The sequence below is a fragment of the Microcaecilia unicolor genome, chromosome 1 (assembly GCF_901765095.1).
Source record: "Microcaecilia unicolor chromosome 1, aMicUni1.1, whole genome shotgun sequence".
Taxonomy (NCBI): domain Eukaryota; kingdom Metazoa; phylum Chordata; class Amphibia; order Gymnophiona; family Siphonopidae; genus Microcaecilia; species Microcaecilia unicolor.
In genome coordinates, this window is record NC_044031.1 from 67,170,732 (window position 1) to 67,193,799 (window position 23,068).

Sequence of the window (23,068 nt, forward strand, 5' to 3'; positions counted from 1 at the left end):
TAATCTAAGAAAATACCTAAAGGGTAGTATATCTGTGGAATGGCTTCCTGATGGAGGTGGTGGAGAGATGCAGTGTCATGCACAGCAGAAATAGTAAGAACTTGGACCTGGAACTACATTTTCCCAATTTGAGGTATACATGGGGTTGAGCACCTGCTGTTGTTGGTTTAAAAAAATTACTATATATTGTACAGCCAAAACTACTATTTAGTAAGAAAGCACAATAATACTAAGTCAAGAAATACACAATGAAAAAAATATTTGATTAGCAGGCCACAACTCTAACCACATGTTTTTGAATTCTAGGCATTTGAAGATATTCATATTGAAAGCAGGCAGACCTTAAAACTCATTTTGGAGTACGCCGACAAAGTGTTCACTTATGTCTTTGTCCTTGAGATGCTTCTGAAATGGGTGGCGTATGGCTTCAAGAAGTATTTCACCAATGCTTGGTGTTGGCTAGATTTCTTGATTGTGGCTGTAAGTATTTTATTTTTCATTATTCAACATTATGTGCTAGATAAAGAAACTATCAATCAACCTCACTTCACTCGGTAAAACCATGTTCTGGCCTTTGTGAAAAAACATCCTACAGCAGGACTGTTTGGCCTACCTATATACATCTTTCAACTTTAACTAAATAGCACTTGACACAGCTAATTGTGGACCAGTGTTTCCACTAATATTCCACTGGCTTATGATATAACAGGTCATATTTTATGGAAAGTAAATTTAATAATGGAAGTATTAGACTCCATTGCGATGAGATATAATAAGGAAGAGTAGCTCACTCTATATGTTAAGACCCAGTAATACTTATCCCATTTTTTCATAAAAGCAAAGAGTGTAGATATATATGTCTCCGAAGATACTGGCCCTCTATAAAAAAAACAATGCAGTAAAGTGTCAGCAATGGACCTTCTATAGCTCTTTACTTTGTTAGCATGAATTGACAGCCATGCATTCATGTTATACTACTTGGATTCCCTCTCACCCCTTAACAGTCTACATGTAAGGTGACTGACATCAGATTCTACCCATATCTGGTTTGCTGATGGTGTTTCATTCTGCACTTTAAGCTGCCTTCAGGTCTTGTTTCCCACAAAAAAAGTAAGCCAGGCTGCATTTGACCTTTTGGCTCAAGAGCCTTTGGAGAATGGAAAAGCATAGTCCTTGGGAATGGCATGCTGCCAGGGAGATGTGCATCTATATAGTGCCATCTGTTGAAATGTTTAAAAGACAAAAAGAAAACAATATCCTGGAACGGGTCAGGTTTCCAGTGTAAAACATTCTGGAAGGTTTAATCATCCCAGAGAAACAATGGAGATAGTTTATTGGGGCTGAAGCAGTAATGGAACTTCAGTTGACCAAAGGGCTTCCCGGTTACTAGTCTATAAGGTAAATTTTTGCAAAATTCAAATTTAAGCATTGAAAAAGGAGTGCAACAATATAGACCTTTGATAAATGAGCCCTGTCCAGTTGCTGGTGATACACATAAGTCTTCTTTTAAAATACACACGTCCTATTTTGACTTTTTTGTCCAGTAACATTGGACTCAGTTTAGAGCTTACTGTCGGTGCCATGGACAGTATGCTTCCAGGCACTCTCATCCTTGCCAAAACAGTGATGAAAAAACAACTCAGAACTGAAATCAACAATAACTTAACAGGTGATGTGAAGTGAGCAAAAAAGCAAAATCTTTACTAGAATGTGCCTAAAAGAAAGCATGAAGGACTTTATTTAAATAGGACTTTTCCTAGCTCTTTCCCCCTGGGTTGAATAAGACCCTAAATTTAAACCGTTCTCTCTCCTCTAATTCTTCCTTCTGAACAACTCTGTTGTATATTTAAGAGCAGACCTGTAAAAGCAATTCTATAAAACCAGTTGAGTCAGATTTGCAGATGGAATGACCTACACTCTTTTTTCCCATTCTCTCTTATTTTGCATAGTTGCATCACTGCTTCAAGGGTCAATGGTAGAGTCCATTTCACCATATCTACAATTAAATAAGAGTCCTCTATTAATTCACATGCCTAATGAGCATGATATTTTGACATTAAACTTAAGATTTGCATTGTTTATTATTTCATGAAAACGTTGGACCCGATATTCAAAGGGTTTATGCTCATGACTTTTTAGAGTTATGCTCTTAAATTGGCCTCTTTGATAATTCACTAGGTCTGAGTATATAACGTTATACTCAAACTTTTTACTAAACTCCAAAATTTAGGAGCATAAAAAATGGGTGGCACCAGGGGCAGATTTAGGATGGAGAAAAAATTTATGACCTTAGCAGCTCATAAATCTAGACAAATTTACGCAGGAGTATTTTCGATGACATTTCGCAAAAAACGACTACAAAATCCAGTGCCAAACATTGTCATTTTCAAAAAATGTCTATCTTTTTGGTTCATAAATCACCCTATTTTAGACATTTTCCTGCGTAGTACATCTTTCTTTAAGGGGAAAACGCATGGAAACAAGCCATTGGGAAGTCTAGGGGCCAGGATTCTTAGTAGACTGGCCACACAGACATCCCAGCAGAGTAGTGAGGCAGCCTAAGAGGCACTGAAGTGAACTTCACACAAAATGTCCCAGGTACACATCTCACCCTTACCCCCGTATATTATATGGTGAGCCCTCCAGGAACAGCAAAAAAATGTACTGTACATAATGGTACAGCACTACAATAAATAGCCCTTAAGCCAGGTGTCACCCATATGTGGGTTAATGGCCATTATATCTGCAGCTTTCATGTACTGTCACTTTTATCTCTTAGGGGAGTGGGAGGGGTCACTGACCCCTGGAGAATTAAGGGATATCATGCCTTTATCTCTCCAGTAGTCATCTGGTCAGTTTGGGTACCTTTTTGGTACTTAATCTTTATTGAAACAGGTCTAGCCAAGAACATCCTATTTTTTTGCCCTGGGCAGAAACATCCATATGGTAAACCCGTCTTAGTCTAACCCAAAACATGCTTCCTTGAGATTTAGATGAACTGCATAGAAAAACTTCTTAAAACTAAGTTTAGAAAATAACAATTTGGATGTTTTTGTGAAGACAAAATGTCCATCTGCCACTTTATGCTTTAAAAAAAAAAAACGTTTTCCTGTTTCGAAAAAGAACCCCGTAATTTTTAAGCTGTTAATTTAAGATTAATTTTTATCTGAAAACTTATGCTCATATATTATGAAGAAAATAGGACACAAATTTAAGAGCATAAATTTAGAAGCTCAGTCTTTTTTTAATGTTGGGCCCTATACATTATAAAGTGTGACACAGAGAGCAGAGCTAAAGAAGAAACATTAAGCACATGTATTGCCTGCTGTTTGGATAAAGATTAGACTAATTGAAAATTTCCACTTCAGGCAGTTTTGATATTATCAAATGTGATGGTTCTCTTCATTGACTACAGCTATTTTACAGCAAATTTGCCTTTGAATGTTTCTGAGACACTCTGGGTCACATAAATCATTTAACAGTGCGGAAACAAACGCATCAGGTGTTTAATTTAATTCATTTATGAACTAGGTATATTGCAGCGTCCTTCAGTTCACAAGATACTGTATGGTTTAACTGCATCTTCACACAAGAGAGATGTTCTCTATTGCCAGCATATTTTACAGTTTATAAATTCCTGAAGGGAGCCTCTCTAGCTTGTGAAAGTGCTAAGAGCATCAGCAGTAAATTTGAGAGATTACAGGCATATTTAAATTACTCTGGCTTAAGAGTGAGCTTCCTTCCTGTTGTGCAATGTGCCAAACAAACCCATTTGAAGACACTATTTCATGAAATATGTCACCTTTATCAAAACAGCTGAAATGGAGATCTTTCACTATAGCAACTAGTCTTGTCCTCCCAAAGACTAGTGATTATAAAAGGGCCTTGTATTAATTGGGTAAGCATATAATATGCATATGTATAATGTAATTTTGACTATAAATCTACTTTTTTGAAATGTCCTGTTATGTCTAGCAATCTGTGAGCCCTAGTTAGCTGACATTTGAAAGAATACCTCCTTTACAGCTGAATCCTTATTGCAAGCACCTTTAAGGTGTCCATTCTTCCGCCCTCCCCTTGGAATAGTGTATCAGCTTCACAGCATCCTCGACCCTGTTACCCCCACAGTGAAAGGGATAACTAAAATACATTCTGCTTTGCTACAGTCCAACTGCCAGAGGACTGCCTCGCTTCTCTTAACAAGAAAACTCATCAACTTTGTAGTATCCTGTTTGTAATATTCAGCTTGTAACGGACCAATTTGCTCTTCAGTTTTATTTCATGGAACTTTAACAAAATAAATTGTTTTGTGGACTTTCCATAAAAATAAGCTTGATTGTTGTTTAAATACATTTTGTACTCTTCATTTTTTTTTTTTGGCAAAATTCTGTTTTTATTTCACTTTCACTTTTAAATTTTGAATATTACAGGAAAAGATGAGTGAACTGGACCACATAAAATCTGAGCTGCCTCTGAACCGGCAGACTCTGGGTTGACTCAGATTATCTGAGATGCTGTCACCTATGTTCTGACATGGTTTATTCACACTGAGTCTGAGCTGGCTTGGCCTGACTTCCCAAATTTGGAGCTAACCCAACTTTAGTCCTGTTCATAATTTTGGATCTGGCTTTCACATTTCCCTTACAGTGACTCACCAGCTGGAAGTGCACAGGTGTATCCGACAGCTGCAAAATTGCTTCACGAAACTGTACAAAAGTTTAGGTAGACAAATCTTCCTTCCCAGTCCCTACCAGGGTAAGCTGGGCAATTCTGTGCCAGTTTATGTTGGAAAGCTCAGGAAATTCATGATTGAGATCATAGTTTATGATGCTTAGTAAAATTTTAGCAATCTGTAAGTTAGACAGCATGTCCCCACCATAACACTGGAAATAACAACAGAATAAGAGCAATTGTCCAGTCCAGTTTTCCTACAGGTGATATTCTGACCACTTTGCAAAGATGCTAGCTACAGAGGGTGATCACCTTCAAGGTCTCTTTCCTTAACCTGAATAGGCTTTTTCTGTCATCTTCATTTGCATTTAACTGTCTTAGATAGGTGAGATTATGAGGTCACCTTTCACATATTGAATTACAAAACTCCACAATAATCTATAGAGGGATTCCAGTAAAAAAAAAAAAAAAAATGAACAAAGAAAACCTGTTAAAAAAAACTGCTGGGGATTATCACTGGTTAGACATTTTTGGGGTTAATTTCAAGGCCATGGTAGGTAAAGATCATATGGCCTACTAGTCTGCCCATCCACACCAACTACTAAGCTCTACAAAGCCTTCCTCACGCTGTGAAATCCTCGGTGCTTGTTCTCTGTTTTTTTTAATTCAGATACTAAATTTGTTTCGCCATCACCTCACCTGGGAGGCTGTTGTAAGCATTTACAACTCTTTCTATAAACAAAGTTTTCCTTAGATTACTTCTGTCTACCCACTTTCACCCTTATCATATGGCCCCTTGTTTCATAGCTTCCTTTCCATTGAAAAAGGCCCATCTCCTGTTCATTTACACCTTGGAGATATTTAAATGTGTGCATTATCCTGCTTTTCTTTCATGATAAACAAATTTATGTCTGTCCCCTTATGCTTTGTGATGAGGACCACTTGATCATTTTGTAACCGCCTCTGGACTGGTTCCCTTGAAATATTATTTTGTCGGACTACCTCGTTGTTTTCCTGAGGCAGTGCCTCATAAAACATTTCCAAAGTGCATGACTTGGATATAAGAATTCCTTGATGGTTCTGAGGCAGTTATTGGAAATTTGTCCTTGCAATAGTTGCATAGGAGAATTTGTAATATCTCTCTTTTTGCCCAAGTTTATTTAATCAACATTTTCATACAATATATGAAAAATGTAACAGAAACAGCAAAATGGATGCTTATACGTAAGGGAAAATCTTGTAATACATTGCATTATAAAAAGAAAAACTAAATTATAGTAGGTTATGTTAAGCCCTCAATAAAGCTTTGTAACTGAATGCCTAAAAAAATATAAAATGAAAAAATAATAATAACATTTCTGACAAATTACTGACAAGCTAATTTCAAATATTTCTCTAAACTGGACCATAATTTTATTTTAAAAGTTGTAGTGACAAGTTCTTCTGCGAAGGAAAGTTAAAATGTATGTATTTGTAAAACAGATTGCCACCATGCTTATGAAGAAAGTAATAATTGCATAGGAGAATTTATAATATCTCTCAACTGGAAAGCTGAATCACACTCCTTTAAGCAAAAGTTAAATTATTAGCAGTAAGAGCTCATTCACAAACTACAGGGAGACCCAATTTTTTATTTAATGCTTTCAAATGATTGTTAAAATGTACAAAATAATTATTTTTAAAAATCATCATAAATAAAAATGCAGTTGAAATTCACAAAGCAAGGAAGGAAGTTTATGAAGGCCAATTCTAGGTGCCTACCTTCCTTTATAGAAGACAAGCTTAGCCACAAAAATGTGCACTTCTAAATTAGGAACAAGCATTTATATCTGCCATAGAGGTAGTATGTGTGTGTCTAATTGCCAGCAGTACAAATATAACTCACAGCATTCTGGGGGTCTTTTACTTAGGCGCGTTGGCGTTTTTAACATACGCTAAAAATAGGCGCGCTCTAAAAGCTAAAGATGCCAATGTATTCCTATGGGCGTCTTTAGCATTTAGCGCATGCCTATTTTTAATGCGTGCTAAAAACACCAGCACGCCTAAGTAAAAGACCCCCTCTATAAGTTAGTTGTGTGAATCCCACCCATATTCTGCCATGTGTATGCTTACCTGTAAAATAGACAAGGGTCAACATTCAGCCAACGGCGCTCAGCATTTTGCTAGCCACCACTGTTGTTATACCTGCATATTCAGTGCTGGACCATATCCGGTCTTCGGAATTGAATTTCCAGATTTGTGGAGCCGGCTAATGCATAGCTGGTTTTGTGCAATGTTCAGCACTTATCCAGCTATGGGTTACTGCAAAAAGATATATATGATACCCCGGGCGAAGGTTGTGAGGTGGCCCTATGAATAACATAGCCAGACAGGTATGTAAATGTGAAATAAATAGTTTATTTAGCTAAGCCCTGAGGCCTGTTGCTTCACAGGCTAGGAACATCTAGTGCAAAAGTCTCTATGGTTCCTTAAACAAGTCTTGAGCAGTCCTCTGGCTGACAAGCCAAACAGTATGTAGCCCATAAGTTTCAGTTTCTTTGAGAACCAGGTCTGGCTGAAGCCAGACCTCAAAGCAAGGCTTGCAAGTCTTAAACAGTAAAGTTGGCTTACTTCAGTCAATTAGTACACAGGAACTGCAGCAGCATCTGCTGGGTTTCTAGTCTTCCTTCCCTGGGCCTCTGTATTGGGGCCCTCTTAACCTCACTCAGGCCCTGTCTTATATACTTCCTGGTTCTGGCTCCACCCCTCCTCCCAGCTCACTTCCTCTTGGGCAGAATAGGAGCATCTCCACCTCACTTTATTCAACAGACCCGACACAGTCTGTATTTCAACATTTGGTAGCATATGATGTGTGTTTAGTGCGGGAAGTACTCTTCTAGTTCAGTTTTGTCATTGCGCCTTTCAGGTTGGCGATATTTTTATCAAGACCCCTGATGCAGTCCATAGTTGTCGAAACATGGGTCTGTTGAATAAAGTGAAGTGGAGACGCTCCCATTCTTGAAGGCTCCTTGTGCTTTTTGTTTGTCTGCATCGACAATAGTGCATGGCCATTAAGACCGAAAATAAAAAATTGGCTATTGTACTATTGCGATACAAATGGCCTTAATGTGCAGGAAAAGCCCATGTAAGGGCGCCCTAAGGTCTCTTTCTTCCATAGCATTTAAAAGGAGTTTAGTGAGTAATTGCATAATAGCACTTAGGTAGCATACTAGCATTTAAGTGTAGATGGGCACATATGCATATCAATGCAAATTTGAAAATATTTACATGCATAATGTGCATTCAAATGCAGACACCTGGTTAATAGAATTACCTTTCAAATACATAAATCCTAACTTTGTCTATATTTCACCCAAGCTCTGCTCCAGAAACCGTTTGCATGTACCTCACGTAAAAGTACATGCCTTCTTGTCACCATGTGAACATTTATGTGTGTAACTGCTGTATTATAAAAAGCCATTTACACATGTAAAAGGGCCTTTATGTGTGAAAAATCATTTATACAATTATTTCTAAAGAGTCAGGTGGAGTATGGTATCGAAATCTGGAGTTTGTTCCTATGAAAGAGTTAGACAGAATAGAGGCAAGTTGAAGGAGAGTTTCCAAAATGGTGCCAAGTCTATTCCATAAATCTTATAAATTGAGACTTAAGGACTTAAATTTGTAAATTTATGTAATTGTTTTCCTGGGTTTTCTCTTTTTAAACATAAAACACTAATGTCCCATTTTACTTATCAGTACCCAGTCATAGTCGTAAGACCTCCAATCATCCAGTACTCCAATGGTTTCAATGAACTTTAATAGTTTTGTTTAAGGTTGTTTTTTCTTTAGATGACAAATTATTCCTCGTCAAGTTTTTTTCTTTTTTTTAAATGGGGGTGTTAAGTTTTGTGTTGGCCAAAAACAATCTTCCAAGTTAGGGGTGATATTATCAAGCTGCATTAGGGCTTTAAGTTGCGCTATTTGTCCCTTAAGGTAACTTAAAGGGCTGTAACACAGCTTGTCTTGCCCTACTGTAGGTTACTTAGTAATGACATGCAAAACATGTAAGTATATGTAAAGCAGCTCATTACTATGTAAAAGCCAGACTGTGACTTGCAGTGTGCACCCTTACTGTGCCAGGTGCATCGGGCCTCAAAGCTGCAGCCTAATTCTCCCAGGCTAGAGCCTAAAAGGATTGGTGCCACATCCCGATCATATCCCCCTACCCCCACAATCAAACATATAATACTAATCATTTCTATAGTGCTACTAGATGTATGCAGCAATGTACACATTATAAGCAGGTACTTTCTCTGTCCATAGAGGGTTCACAATCTAAGTTTTTGTACCTGGGGCAATGGAGGGGTAAGTGACTTGCACTAACCATTAGACCTCCACTAAGGAAGCATGACCCCCTAGAGGTAGTAGTGTGATGGAGAAGGTGCTGACAGGGCCAAGAGTGACTGGGGATTGCTTCTGCCTGAAGATCATTGGAGCACCAAGTACAGTGCTGATAGGCTCACTTAGAGTGTGGGAGGCCCTTTGGGAGTGGGGGTTGGGGAGGGATGGCACCATTGGTCTCTCTAAACTGTGCAAGGGACCTCCAACTGCATTGCTGCCAGTGTGGGGGGGTGGTGCTTCAATATTGTGTTTTCAATCATTAGGGATAGGCAGGTTCCCTGGAGTCCTGCAGAGTTGCTTATCCCTCACTATTGAAAGTGTGATAGTGAAGCAGCACAACCCACTGGAAGGATTGTAGGGGGAGGACTCCCACACAGCTTAGAGGGAATAATGGATGGCACCGGCCCTTTAATGCTCCAGGCCAGGTGCAGTGGGCCATGGCTTTGAGACCCGATTCTCCCGGGCCACTGGAATAACGCTGCTTGCAAGGTGGTTCCTAAGCAGCATTATTCATTTGCAATGGTAGTCAACGCGGTAAAAGCTCCCCTTTTATCCTTGATAACTGTCTCCCTTAAATGGATTAGGCTGGATGCTAGCAGCAAAGTTGTAGAAGTAAAATAATAGCAGTAGAATGTAGTCTAAATTTTAAAGTGATGACTTGTAGATAGAATTAAGAATGTAAGTTAAGGACTATGTATGTGAATAGTGTTACCCGCCGTGGATAAAGGCGGGATATAAATTTAGTAAATAAATAAAAATAAATAAATTAGATAAGATGTGGAGGGGCATAATCGAACAGGGCCGGCCAAATCCCTTAGAGATCACCGGCATTGGTTTTCTCCGATAATGGAAACTAATGCCGGCCATCTCAAACCCGGCCAAATCCAAGCCATTTGGTCGTGGGAGGAGCCAACATTCATAGTGCACTGGTCCCACTAACTGAATGGAAAAAGCCCTTCCCTTACTAATCTGGAAAGGAACGGGCATGCATGAAGGAAATTGCATGCAAATGAGCTGCTTGCTGTTAGCTCATCTGCACCGTCTTCCTTCCTAAGGAGGGTGCCCGAACTACCCAGATGACCACTGGAGGGAATCGGAGATAACCTCCCCTGACTTCCCCAGTGGTGATTAACCACCTCCCACCCTGAAAAAAAACAACTTTTCAACCTTTTTTTTTTTTTTTTTTGCATATGTCCTTTGCTATGCCTCCGTCCCTGTGACGGCAGTTGGACGTCCTTCCCTGCAAGACTGAACATTTATAGCCCTGGATTATATATATGTGGAACGCACTGCCACATGTGGTAAAACAACTTAGAATCACCTAAAATTCAGAAAATTATTAAAGACTCACCTATTCGGAAAGGCATATCCGACTGCCCAACTTAAATGCCTCAACCCTGCAACACTTCACTATCAAAGATCGTACTGGACATTAACAAACCCTTTTACCTCAAACCCAACTTGATTGAATCTTATCTTCCCTATCCCACTATAACATTTTTGTACTTATCCCGTACTGGATTTGGGGACTGCCTTTACAGTATTATGTAAGCCACATTGAGCCTGCAAATATGTGGGAAAATGTGGGATACAAATGTAACAAATAAATAAATATAGCTCACTAATGCTAAATAGTAGTAGTAGTTGTAGTACAATTTGGGTGCCCAAATTTGAGCGCAGATCCCAGATCTGCTCAAAAAACTAATTAGTTAAATAGCCATTATCAATCAATAGTTGGTGTTAATTAGTACTCATTTGGGTTTATATGTGGATTTGCCCTGCACCCTATTCTATAAAATGGGTGCCTAAATTTTATAGCACACAACTTACAAGGGGTGTGGCCACGGGAGGGGCATGTGTGGGTCAGGAGTGTTCCCAGAAATTAGTCGTGATATTATAGAATAGAGTCATTTATACCAAGTTTTAGCCCAAACTAATATTCTATAAAGTGTAGCATGGATTTCCCCAGTGTCTAACTTTGGACACCATTTATAGAATTTCTCCCTTGGCCCTACTTTGTTCTTATCCTTTAACTAATTATCAATCCATGATAGGCACTGCTTCCTATCCCATGACTTTTTAATTTCCTAAGAAATCTCTCATGAGAGACTTTCTCAGATGTCTTCTGAAAATCCAAACATATTATTGGCTCACACTTATCTTCGTTTGTATCGTCAAAAAACTTTTAATAAATTGTTAAGATGAAACTTCCCTCTGCTAAACCCATTCCAGTTAAGCTTTGTCTGTTCATATGGATGAGTAATTTTGATCCCAGTGTCAGGCTTGCCTATTTATTCATTTCTGGATTGTCCCAGAGCTGTTTTAAAACTTGACATAACATTAAGGCATACAATGAAAACTAACAGTCACACTAATCCAGCCAACAACCCACTCAGTCAGGATAGCCCACCTACTATAACTACCTTAATCACCCTTTTCCTTCTTCCTTCTACCCTTACTTAACCTCGGCACAATATTAAATGCATCTGTCACCCTGCAATGACTATGTTAACAAAACTATGTAAGCCACATTGAGCCTGCAAATAGGTGGGATAATGTGGGATACAAATGCAATAAATAAATAATAAATTAACCATCCTCCAGTCCTTAAGTGCCGTAGTTGTTGTATATGATAGTAACTGGGTTAATGGATAAGTACTGAACCTATAGGGTGTTGTATAGATGAGAGCAGCTCCTAAAAATGTGACCCTACAAAGGAGAAGCAATTAATACTTTGTAATTAGATGCTAGATAGAAGATGAGCTGCCCCCAGAAGAAGATAAAAGGAGGGCATGCTCCTCGTCACCCGGGCAGGACAGGGTTGGATGAGGTGGGTCTTGGACAGTTGATTGGGGGCAGGGATGGGAGGGAGGTTAGGGAAAGTGAGATATGTAGGACTTGACATGTTTGAATGAGCCTTGCTGGATGGGATTATGCATAGGTGAGTGGGGCTTTGGCAGGAGTTTGAAGAGCTGCATTGTGTGCTGTTTATGTGGCCTTTGAGTTATGGACAGCGCTTGGGATTACTGTGGTTTGAATTGGTTCTAATTGGCATGGAGAGGTGGGATGGTGGGGGTGAAGGTGCGGCTGGGAGTTAAGATGCTAAATTGTAATGATTGTCAGAGATTTTGTTGTTGATTCTTAGGACCATAAGAAACAAATGTGCACTGAGTGTCACTTTTGTTACAATTTGAACTTAAATGATAGTAACTGGTTAGCAGTTGTTAGCAATTACAAAACTGGGGCGAATATCATCTGGTCTTAATAGTTTTTCACTTTAATGTGTCAATATTGCTCTGTTATAGCCTCAAGATTTACAATGATTGCTTTAGTTGTTCTGAATCATCAGGGTCAAAGAATATCTCCAATTTGAGTGTGATGATCCCCAAGATCCTCTATAGTAAAGACTGAAGCAATTAACATTTTGATGTCAATTTTTTTAAATTAAAGAATATATGCATTATAAACAAAACTCACCATCCAACAATTGAACCTAACAGGTAAAAACTAGAACCAACCTCCCCCAACCCCCCATGTAAATCCCCCTCACTGTCATCCAAGCATACAGAAGGAAGGACCTACCGGTGTGTCACTGGTCATCCCCCCGATAGAGGGCCAGATTCTATATATGGTGCCTGAAAAATCCATGCAGTAAAAAAATACACCTAGGCGTATTCTCTAAAGTACGCCTAAATTTTATAGAATGGGCTTAAATTTCCACATGGTATACAGAATATGCCGATCACCTCATCATTTGACCAAATTTGGTTGCGTCCATTTAGGCCAAGTTTTACTTGGCGTAAATACCGGCACATAGATTTAGGCGCAGAGGGCCATATTCTATAAAAGTGAGTGTAAATTTTGGAATGGCCATGAAATGCCCATTTCCCCACTCATAACCACGTTTGGCTGCACGCATTAGAATTTAGGCATTCTGCATTACAGAATACACTTAGCGAGTTGTGCATGTAAATTCTAATTATTGCCAATTAGTGGTCATTATTGCTTGTTAAGTGCTGTTATCAATGTTGATTAGCTTCTTAAACCAATTAAGTTGCGCCCATTGTTATAGTATATACTTGGATTTTGGCGCAGAACACTAGGCACGATACTTAGAATCCTGGGGAGAATGTACAAGGGTTAATTGGTTTTGGAATTAACATCTGCTTGCACTTAGCTAATTTTGGAAACAAATCTTATTTTAATTTGTCTGCAGGTGAATGACAAAACACACTTCTCATCTCAACAATTAATTACACGGGTAGATAACCATATCCTTTGTCCATATGAAACTATAGCTCATTTTTCGCCGAAAGTGGACTTAGTGGGTTTTCAAAATAAGCCCTTCAATTCTTCTCCCAATAACCTTAATTTATCGGGGAATAACAACCCTTTGAAAGTCCTGACTGACCATGATGATTGTCACAGAACTTTTGCTTAATCTTTGGGCCAGTATTTTTATCCTTCAGTGTTAATTAAGGAGACAAGCTTCTAAATCAGTGCTTCTCAACCCAGTCCTCGAGGCACGCCCAGCTAGTCAGGTTTCCAGGATATCCAAAATGACTGTGAATGAGATAGATTTGCATGCACTGACCTTGTGGTATGCAAATTTATCCCATGCATAGTCATTGTAGATAACTTGAAACACGGACTGGCTGGGTGTGCCCTGCTCTAAATTTGACTGTCTGTAACTCCCCAGTACTCTAAGTACGACCTTAACTAAAGCCATATTTCTCAGGTTTTATGCTATCACCCTAGGATAAAACATCTTCAGGCCCCCTTCTTCACTTCCAGTTGCTGATCTAATACAGGTGGAAAGCAGGAGTGTGGGAGGGCAGGTAAAAGATGATCACTCATACTGTCATTGGCTGAATGCACTCTGTTGCCCTGTAGTTGCTTGAACAAGATTTGGGCTAGTGATAGATCAGGAAGCTAAGTAATTGATCTATGGGCGGAATTTTGTTTAGATCGCCTTAAAGTAATATACAGGAGAAATTATTGTATAATTATATTTCCATTGGTATTTCCTGTATCTTCCCTGCCTCCCGAGATGTGGGCTAATGATTTCTTGTAAGTGCTGTTTTGTGCTATTTTTGAAATTTTTTTCAATTAAAAGACAGAAAAACAAGATTTGGGCTGATGCTGTTATCTGGAAATGCTTTAGTCCTGTTTTTTTCTATTTTTCATATTTCAGTAGCTATCAGCATCACCTTACAAAATAGGGTGACAAAGCTAGAGAGCAGGTTCAAGCTTATCATTACAATTTGGAAACCTAGCCATATGTCAACAAGATAACAAAAAACAAAACAAAAAATCCTTTGGTAATGACAAGCTGGAAATCACAAGACAATGTGGGTGTTCATTGGAGGCACCTTTCAAGCATGATTTTCTTAAAAGCCAAATTAAACAGCTGATGCAGTCAGCTTCGTGCATAGTTATAGAGGGTTTAACACTGTTTTATTGTGGGTTAGCAATGCAGAAAGGATTTCAGGGCGGGTGTTATCACACGTGGAAACTCTGACCACACATTGCATTAAAATGCGGTGTTTAGCCATTCCAAAGGATGCAGAATGTTTTTAAAATAATATTTTTTCTGTGTGGCTAAAGAAAGAGAAATTTTACCAGGTCCTGGGAAGCATAGGTGGGTTGGTTGAGAAGAGTCTCCTGGCATGAACCCAGGGCAGACATTCCCTTCCTGGTGCATCCCATGATGCACTGCAAGGAGAAGTGCAATGCCATTTTTCAAGATGGTGGCACCGGAGACAGGAGCGCGTGGGCATTGCTTCTACCTCTAGAATATATGACGGGCAGAGATTCTTTTTTTGAGTCTGAGAGGAGAAGGGGGTACTGCTAGACTTGTGTGTGTTTTGTTTTTAGTTAGGGAGGGGCCAGATGGGTATACTAAGGATTTTTATTTATTTTTAGTTAGGGAGGGAGACTGGGCATCTAAATGGTAGATGATGTTTAATGTGGGCAAATGCAAAGTGATGCATGTGGGAAAGAGGAATCTGAACAATAGCTAGGTGATGCAAGGTTCCCCATTAGGAGTCACCAACTAGGAAAGAGATCTAGGTGTCATCATTGATGATACATTGAAACCCTTTGTTCAGTGTGCAGTGGCAGCCAAGAAAGCAAATAGAATGTTAGGTATTATTAGGAAAGGAATGGAAAACAAAAATGAAAATGTTATTATGCCTTTGTATCGCTCTGTGGTGCAACTGCACCTCGAATACTGTGTGCAATTCTGGTCATCGCATCTCAAAAAAGATATAGTGCAATTAGAAAAGGTACAGAGAAGGGCGACAAAAATGATAAAGGGGATGGGATGACTTCCCTATGAGCAAAGGCTAAAGCAGCTAGGGCTCTTCAGCTTGGAAAAAAAGATGGCTGAAGGGAGATATGATAGAAGTCTATAAAATAATGAGTGGAATGGAATGGGTTGATGTGAATCGCTTGTTTACTCTTTCCAAAAATACTAGGACAAGGGGGGCACACAATGAAGCTACTAAGTAGTAAATTTAAAACAAATCCAAGAAAATATTTATTCACTCAATGTGTAATTAAACTCTGGAATTCATTGCCAGAAAATACAGTAAAGCAGCTTAGCAGGGTTTAAATGGCTCCACTGGGAGTATTGTGTTCAGTTCTGGAGGCCGTATCTTGCTAAAGATGTAAAAAGACTGGAAGCGGTGCAAAGAAAAGCTACAAAAATGGTATGGGATTTGCTTTTTAAACCTTACGAGGAGAGACTTCCTGGCCGGAACATGTATACCTTGGAGAAAAGGAGAAATAGGGGTGACATGATACAAACATTCAAATATTTGAAAGGTATTAAACGCAAACGAACCTTTTCCAGAGATAGGAAAGTGGTAGAACTAGAGGACATGAATTGAGGTTGAAGGGGGGCAGACTCAGGAGTAATGTCAGGAAGTATTTTTTCACAGAAAGGGTGGTAGATACATGGAATGCCCTCCCGCGGGAGGTGGTGGAGATGAAAATGGTAATGGAATTCAAACATGCATGGGATAAACACAAAGGAATCCTGTTAGAAGGAATGGATCTACGGAATCTTAGCAGAGATTGGGTGGTGACACTGGTATTTGGAGAGTAAAACCGGTGCAGGGTGGACTTCTACGGTCTGTGCCCCGATCATGACTGAATAGATAAATGGATGGACTGGAGTGTAAATTTTAAGGGGCTTTGACGTTAGCTTCAGAACCTTTAGTACAGGAACAGTACTGGGCAGACTTTTACGATCTGTGCCCTGAGAAAGGAAGGGACAAATCAAACTCGGGTATACATATAGAGTATCACATACCATGTAAAATGAGTTTATCTTGTTGGGCAGACTGGATGGACCATTCAGGTCTTTATCTACTGTAATTTACTATGTTACTATGTAAAAAGGTTTTGATAACATCCCAAAAGAAAAGTCCATAAGCCATTATTAAGATGAACTTGAGGAAAATCCACTGCTTATTTCTAGGATAAGCAGCATAAAATGTATTGTACTATTTTGGGATCTTGCCAGGTATTTGTAACCTGGATTGACCATTGTTGGAAACAGGGTGCTAAGCTTGATGGACCTTTTGTCTGTCCCAGTATGGCAACACTTATGTTCTTATGTTATGTTATGAGGGGAGTTTGGGTCTGGAGCCAAAGAAGATACTGGTGGCTTGGCACTAGTTTGTTTTTAAAATGTCACCTTTTCTGTCAGAGCCAGTGGTGTGCTGGAGCAGGCTCTCACAGGTTCGCAAGAGCCGGTTGTTAAGTTTTTAAGAATTTTGGGAGCCGGTTGTTAAAGTAGGGCCCTCCATGGCTACTTTAACAACTGGCTCCCAAAATGTGGGCTTGGGCCCCCTGCTGAATTCTCTTTTACTTTGCTGGTGGGGATGCTGAGCCCTGCCAGCCAAGTACATAGACTGCTGCTGCTCCCAGCTCCTTGTTTCCAGCTCTGAGCAGCAGGCTGGGACTTCTCCAGCATGTGTGAGAAGTTTCAGCATGCTGCTTAGAGCAAGACGTTGGGAGTGGTGGCAGTCCATTTATTGGTTGCCAGCAAAGGTATGCCTAGCGTACCCGCATGAAGGGAGGGAGGAGAGACAGGCAAGTGTTGCTCCCCCCCCCCCCCCCCCCCCACCCGGCCACCCCTGGCCCTTCCAACTGCAGAGCTGGCTACGTCCGGAGAAAGAGCCTGTTGTTAAAAATTTACCAGCACACCCCTGGTCAGAGCCCAAGGCAATCACTGCTCAGGCACTGATAGGAAGGGTGGCATTTTACAATGAACTATTAGTTACTGCTGTGATACTTTGCACAGCAGTAATTTCCATGCTTATTGATCATAGCATGATGCAGTAAATTTTCAGTGATAACTTTGCGGTATAGCTGCAGCTCTACTGTGAGGCTTTCTGTATTGTCCCCTAGGCATGCAATCTTCTAAACTTGACGACTTAACTTCTCTGTCCAAGGCCCACTTCACTGGAATAAATTACTCCAATCACTTTGTCACCTGACTTACTACTACTACTTGTCATTTCTATAGCGCTACTGGACATACACAGCATTGTACACTGGACATGAAAAGTCAGTCCCTGCTTGACAGAGCTTGCAATCTAATTAGGACAGACAAACAGGACAAATAAGGGATAAGGGAATTACTAAGGTGAGAATGACTTTATTAGAAAGTTTTAAAACAGAACTTAAAACTTTCCTGTTTGCAGATGCCTATGGCTCTGCTGCCTGAGAGCTATCTAGTCCCAAGATTAGTCTGAACAATTTATTTCCCTCCTTATGTATGATCCCATTCTATTCTATCCTATCAGCATTGTAGTTCATCCCTCTTCCCCTTATTTCATATCCAGTCCCCCCTCCTAAGCCACCTAGAAATCATGGCATGATGGGCGGGATAGTAAATTCATAATAAACTTGGAATCTTGGACTGCTGTAACCATCCCTCACCCATAATCTTAATAACCAGTTAAGATACGGTAGGAATTCTCCAGTGTTCAGCTGTCTGAGATTTTTTCTGTCAAGAGACATAGTCTTGCCTGTTAAAATCATGAGGAGAATTTCCCACCTCCTAAATTCTCACAGACTATCTTGGAAATTAGCTGAGGTGGTTAGAATGCTTTAGCAGTTCCCACAAGAGGTTTCTGGCTATGTGGCACAGATTAAGGGAACAGCGAGATGTGAACCCCACCTCCACCTTCCTTTCTGAAACAGCTGGAAGCAATTATGAAGTAGGGATGATTAATTTAAAACCATTTAAACCAGCACACACTGCTTAGAATCAGGCTGGCTCTGAAGAACTTGAGTATATTTGATGAAAAGCATTAAAATGCTCAGTAAGAACGGGACTCAGATGAATCAAAATCTTACTCTCATTGTTAGGAGACGTTCTGAGCCGAAATAGAATGTTTGGTGCAACCCACACTTCCTGATTGGTTGATGGCGTTGGCATTTCCCCCCTAGGGAACACTCACCCTGGTAGTTTGTCATGTTAGCTCATTCATTTTGCAAAGTTTCAGATTTCAATACCACCCCCCACACACACTAGGGGAACAAAATACAAAATTCTTCCACTTCTCTAACCAGGGCACTGATGCCCTCCCACTGATCTTTATTATATACTACTACTAATCATTTTCTATAGCGCTACTAGACATACACATTATATGCAGGTACTTTCTCTGTCCCTAGAGGGTTTATCATCTTAAGCTTTTTGTACCTGTGGCAATGTTGGGTTAAGTGACTTGCCTAAGGTCACAAGGAGCTGCAGTAGGAATCAAACCCAGGTTTCCAGGATCAAAGTCCACTGCACTAACCATTAGGCTACTCCACTCCATATAGTAGCTTTAGGCACTGGGGGCTAGATTCTATTTTCACGCAGAAATCAAAACGTATTCTATAAAATATGCTTTAATTTAGGTGTACTTTATAAAATACGCTGAATTCTGCTCTGCACCACTAAACTTAGTCGCGGTCAATTATGCCAACTAAAACCTGGTGTAAACTCCGACTCCTAAATTAGGCGTGGAGTGGGTGTATTCTATAATAACACGTATAGATTTTAGAAATTCTCATGACCCACCCATTCCACTCCCATAACCATGCCCACTTTTCAATTATGAGACAGAGAATTTACGCACACCACGTTACAGAATACACTTAGCGACTAGTGCACATAAATTCTATTTAATGCCAATTAGTGCTTATAATTGCTTGTTAAAATCCAATTACCAGTGCTGATTAGCTTGTTAACTAATTAAGTTATGCACATTGTTATGGAATACGTTTAGATTTCCGCACAGAAATCTCAGCGCCATATATAGAATCCTGGGGTAAATCTGGAAAATTGAGCTGCCTTCAACATTTGCCACATAGCTTTTCCTCCAAATGTTTTTTTAAACCTTCAGACAAAAAGAACAAGGAGGGAAGTAGTGCAACCACAAAAATAATCAGCATATAAGGAAAGCAGTGATCAGACCTCTATAGAAAACAACCCCTTAGTGTCTGGGAAGGCTCATCTCTGTGCAAAGTCTGTGCTCCATAAAGCTTTATTGTCAGATTGAAGTAAACATTTCACATCAAGCCCACCAGCTTCTTTTCCCCACCCCAAATCTTTCAAAGGATCACAAGAGAGAATGATAATGAAACAAAGTGGGCAGTTCACTGGAAACCATTTGAGGATTTGGATTTAGGATTCAGCTCACATCTTTTCAGTAGTAGCTCAAAGCAAATTACATTCAAGTACCTCTGTGCGAATGGGAAGTGTTTCAAACACTCTAAACGCTGTTGTTAATTGAACCCTATGGATGAACGATGCTTTTCATTTCTAGTTACTTCAAGTAGACAGAATGCACAAAGTATTTTTATTACAGGTGTTTCCCAAGAAGATGAGAACACAGTGACATGATGTGTCTTGGTTTCAAGGAAAACACAGTTCACTTTAGAAGTCACTGTCCCCTTCATTTCATAGCAGATTTCTTAAATCTACATGGCTACCGCATATCTAAATTTATAGACTACTGCCGTTCTCACAGATCTGTACCATTATCTGTGTAAATACCAGCATCACAGCTAATATGTGCTTAATGGCATAGCATGTACATTTTAGAGGGGTGTTCACAGGGGAAGAGCATGGACGGGGCGTAGGCAGGGCTAACATTCATGTTGGTAGCTTGTAGAACACTGTAAGTTGCACACATTCCAGACACATGTAGGCATGAACATTTACACAAGCCATAGCCTTGTCATAAATATTCATGTCTAGAGTTTGGCATGCTGATGCTGGATTACAACTAGTATTCTATAATGACACTTGTGTGTGCAAGAGTCTTTACAGAATACACTCACTACCCATGATATTAGGCCACCTAAATGGAAGCAATGTACTCTATAATTGTTTCCTATATAGCTAAATAGTAATTTTTTCCCAGCAATTTTCTCCTACTCATACTAGAGAGCTGAATGGAAAAGGGGATAGCAGGAATCCCACGGGGATCCCCTCCATGTCCATGGGGATCCCGAGGGGGTGGATCGAGGTCCACAGGGATCCTACGGGGATGGACCAGGATCCTGTGGGGTTCCCACAGAATACATAAGTACATAAGTATTGCCATACTGGGACAGACCAAAGGTCCATCAAGCCCAACAGTGGCCAATCCAAGTCACAAATACCTTGCAAGATCCAAAACAAAGTACAAAACATTTTATGCTGCTTATCCCAGAAATATTTTTCCCAAGTCCAATTTAATAATGGCCTATGGACTTCTCCTTTAGGAAGCCATCCAAACCTTTCTTAAACTCTGCTAAGCTAATCACCTTTTCCACATTTACTGGCAACGAATTCCAGAATTGAATTACACGTTGAGTGAAGAAAACTTTTCTCCAATTCGTTTTAAATGTACTACTTTGTAGCATTATCGCATGCCCCCTAGTCCTAGTATTTTTGGAAAGCGTAAACAGACGCTTCACCTCTACCTATTCCACTCCATTCATTATTTTATAGACCTCTATCGTATCTCCCCTCAGCCGTCTTTTCTCCAAGCTGAAGATCCCCAACTGCTTTAGCCTTTCCTCATAGGGAAGTCGTCCCATCCCCTTTATCATTTTCGTCGCCCTTCTCTGCACCTTTTCTAATTCCACTATATCTTTTTTGAGATGCGGCGACCAGAATTAAACACAATATTCGAGGTGCGGTCGCACCATGGAGCGATACAAAGGCATTATAACGTCCTCATTTTTGTTTTCCATTCCTCTCCTAATAATACCTAACATTCTATTTGCTTTCTTAGCTGCAGCAGCACACTGAGCAGAAGGTTTCAACGTATCATCAACGACAACACCTAGATCCCTTTCTTGGTCAGTGACTCCTAACGTGGAACCTTGCATGACATAGCTATAATTCGGGTTCCTCTTTCCCTCATGCATCACTTTGCACTTGCTCACATTAAACGTCATCTGCCATTTAGACGCCCAGTCTCTTAAGGTCCTCTTGTAATTTTTCACATTCCTCCCGTGATATAACTACTTTGAATAACTTTGTGTTGTCAGCAAATTTAATTACCTCACTAGTTACCCCCATCTCTAGGTCACTTATAAATATGTAAAAAAGCAGCGGTCCCAGCACAGACTCCTGGGGAACCCCACTATCTACCCTTCTCCATTGAGAATACTGACCATTTAACCCTACTCTCTGTTTTCTTTCTTTTAACCAATTTTTAATCCACAATAAGACACTACCTCTTGTCCCATAACTCTCCAATTTCCTCTGCAGTCTTTCATGAGGTACTTTGTCAAACACCTTCTGAAAATCCAGATACACAATATCAACTGGCTCACCTTTATCCACCCCTTCAAAGAAATTTAATATATTGGTGAGGCAAGATTTCCCTTCATTAAATCCATTTTGGCTTTATCTCGTTAATCCATGCTTTTGAATACTCTGTAATTTTGTTCTTTATTATAATAGTCTCTATCATTTTGCCCAGCACCAACGTAAGACGCACCAGTCTATAATTTCCTGGATCTCCTCTGGAACCTTTTTTACAAATCTCTGTTACATTGGCCACCCTCGAATCTTCTGCTACCATGCTCCATTTTAAGGATAGTTCCGCAAGTTCATTTTTCAGTTCTGTCAGTACTCTGGGATGAATACCATCCAGTCCAGGAGATTTGCTACTCTTCAATTTGTCAAATTGCCCCATTACATCCTCTAGCTCTATAGAGATTTCATTCAGTTTCTCTGACTCGTCAGCTTTGAATACCATTTCCGGCACCTGTATCTCTCCCAAATCCTCCTCGGTGAAGACTAAAGCAAAGAATTCATTTAATTTCTCCGCTACGGCTTTGTCTTCCCTGATCGCCCCTTTTACCCCTCCGTCATCCAGCGGTCCAACCAATTATTTTGCCAGCTTCCTGCTTTTAATATACCTAAAAAAATTTTACTATGTGTTTTTGCCTCCAAAGCAATCTTTTTTTCAAAGTCCCTCTTTGCCTTCCTTATCAGCGCTTTGCATTTGGCTTGACATTCCTTATGCTGTTTCTTATTATTTTCAGTCGGTCCCTTCTTCCATTTTCTGAAGGATTTTCTTTTAGCTATAATAGCTTCCTTCACCTCACTTTTTAACCATGCCGACTTTCTTTTGGTCTTCTGTCCTCCTTTTTTAATAAGCGGAATATATTTGGCCTGGGCTTCCAGGATGGTGTTTTTGAACAGCATCCACGCCTGATGTAAATTTTTGACCCTTGCAGTGGCTCCTATAAGTTTTTTTTTTCACCGTTCTTCTCATTTTATCATAGTCTCCTTTTTTAAAGTTAAACACTAACGTATTGGATTTCCTGTGTATACTTCAAAGCTAATATCAAATTTGATGATATTATGATCACTGTTATCAAGCGGCCCCAGTACCATTACATCCTACACCAGATCATGTGCTCCACTAAGGACTAGGTCTAGAATTTTTCCTTCTCTCGTCGGCTCCTGTACCTGCTGCTCCATAAAGCAGTCCTTGAT

At 39.8% G+C, this 23,068-nt stretch overlaps 1 protein-coding gene across 3 annotated transcripts in view; it reads left to right on the top strand.

Annotated features, from left to right (window-relative positions):
• Positions 1-23,068, top strand: part of LOC115466700 (sodium channel protein type 5 subunit alpha-like) — an 858,490-nt gene that overhangs the window by 673,289 nt on the left and 162,133 nt on the right. For all 3 annotated transcript variants that reach the window (XM_030198143.1, XM_030198128.1, XM_030198135.1), the window contains one exon: positions 307-480. In XM_030198143.1, coding sequence (XP_030054003.1) covers positions 307-480 — 174 coding nt within the window. The remainder of the gene's footprint in view (positions 1-306; positions 481-23,068) is intronic.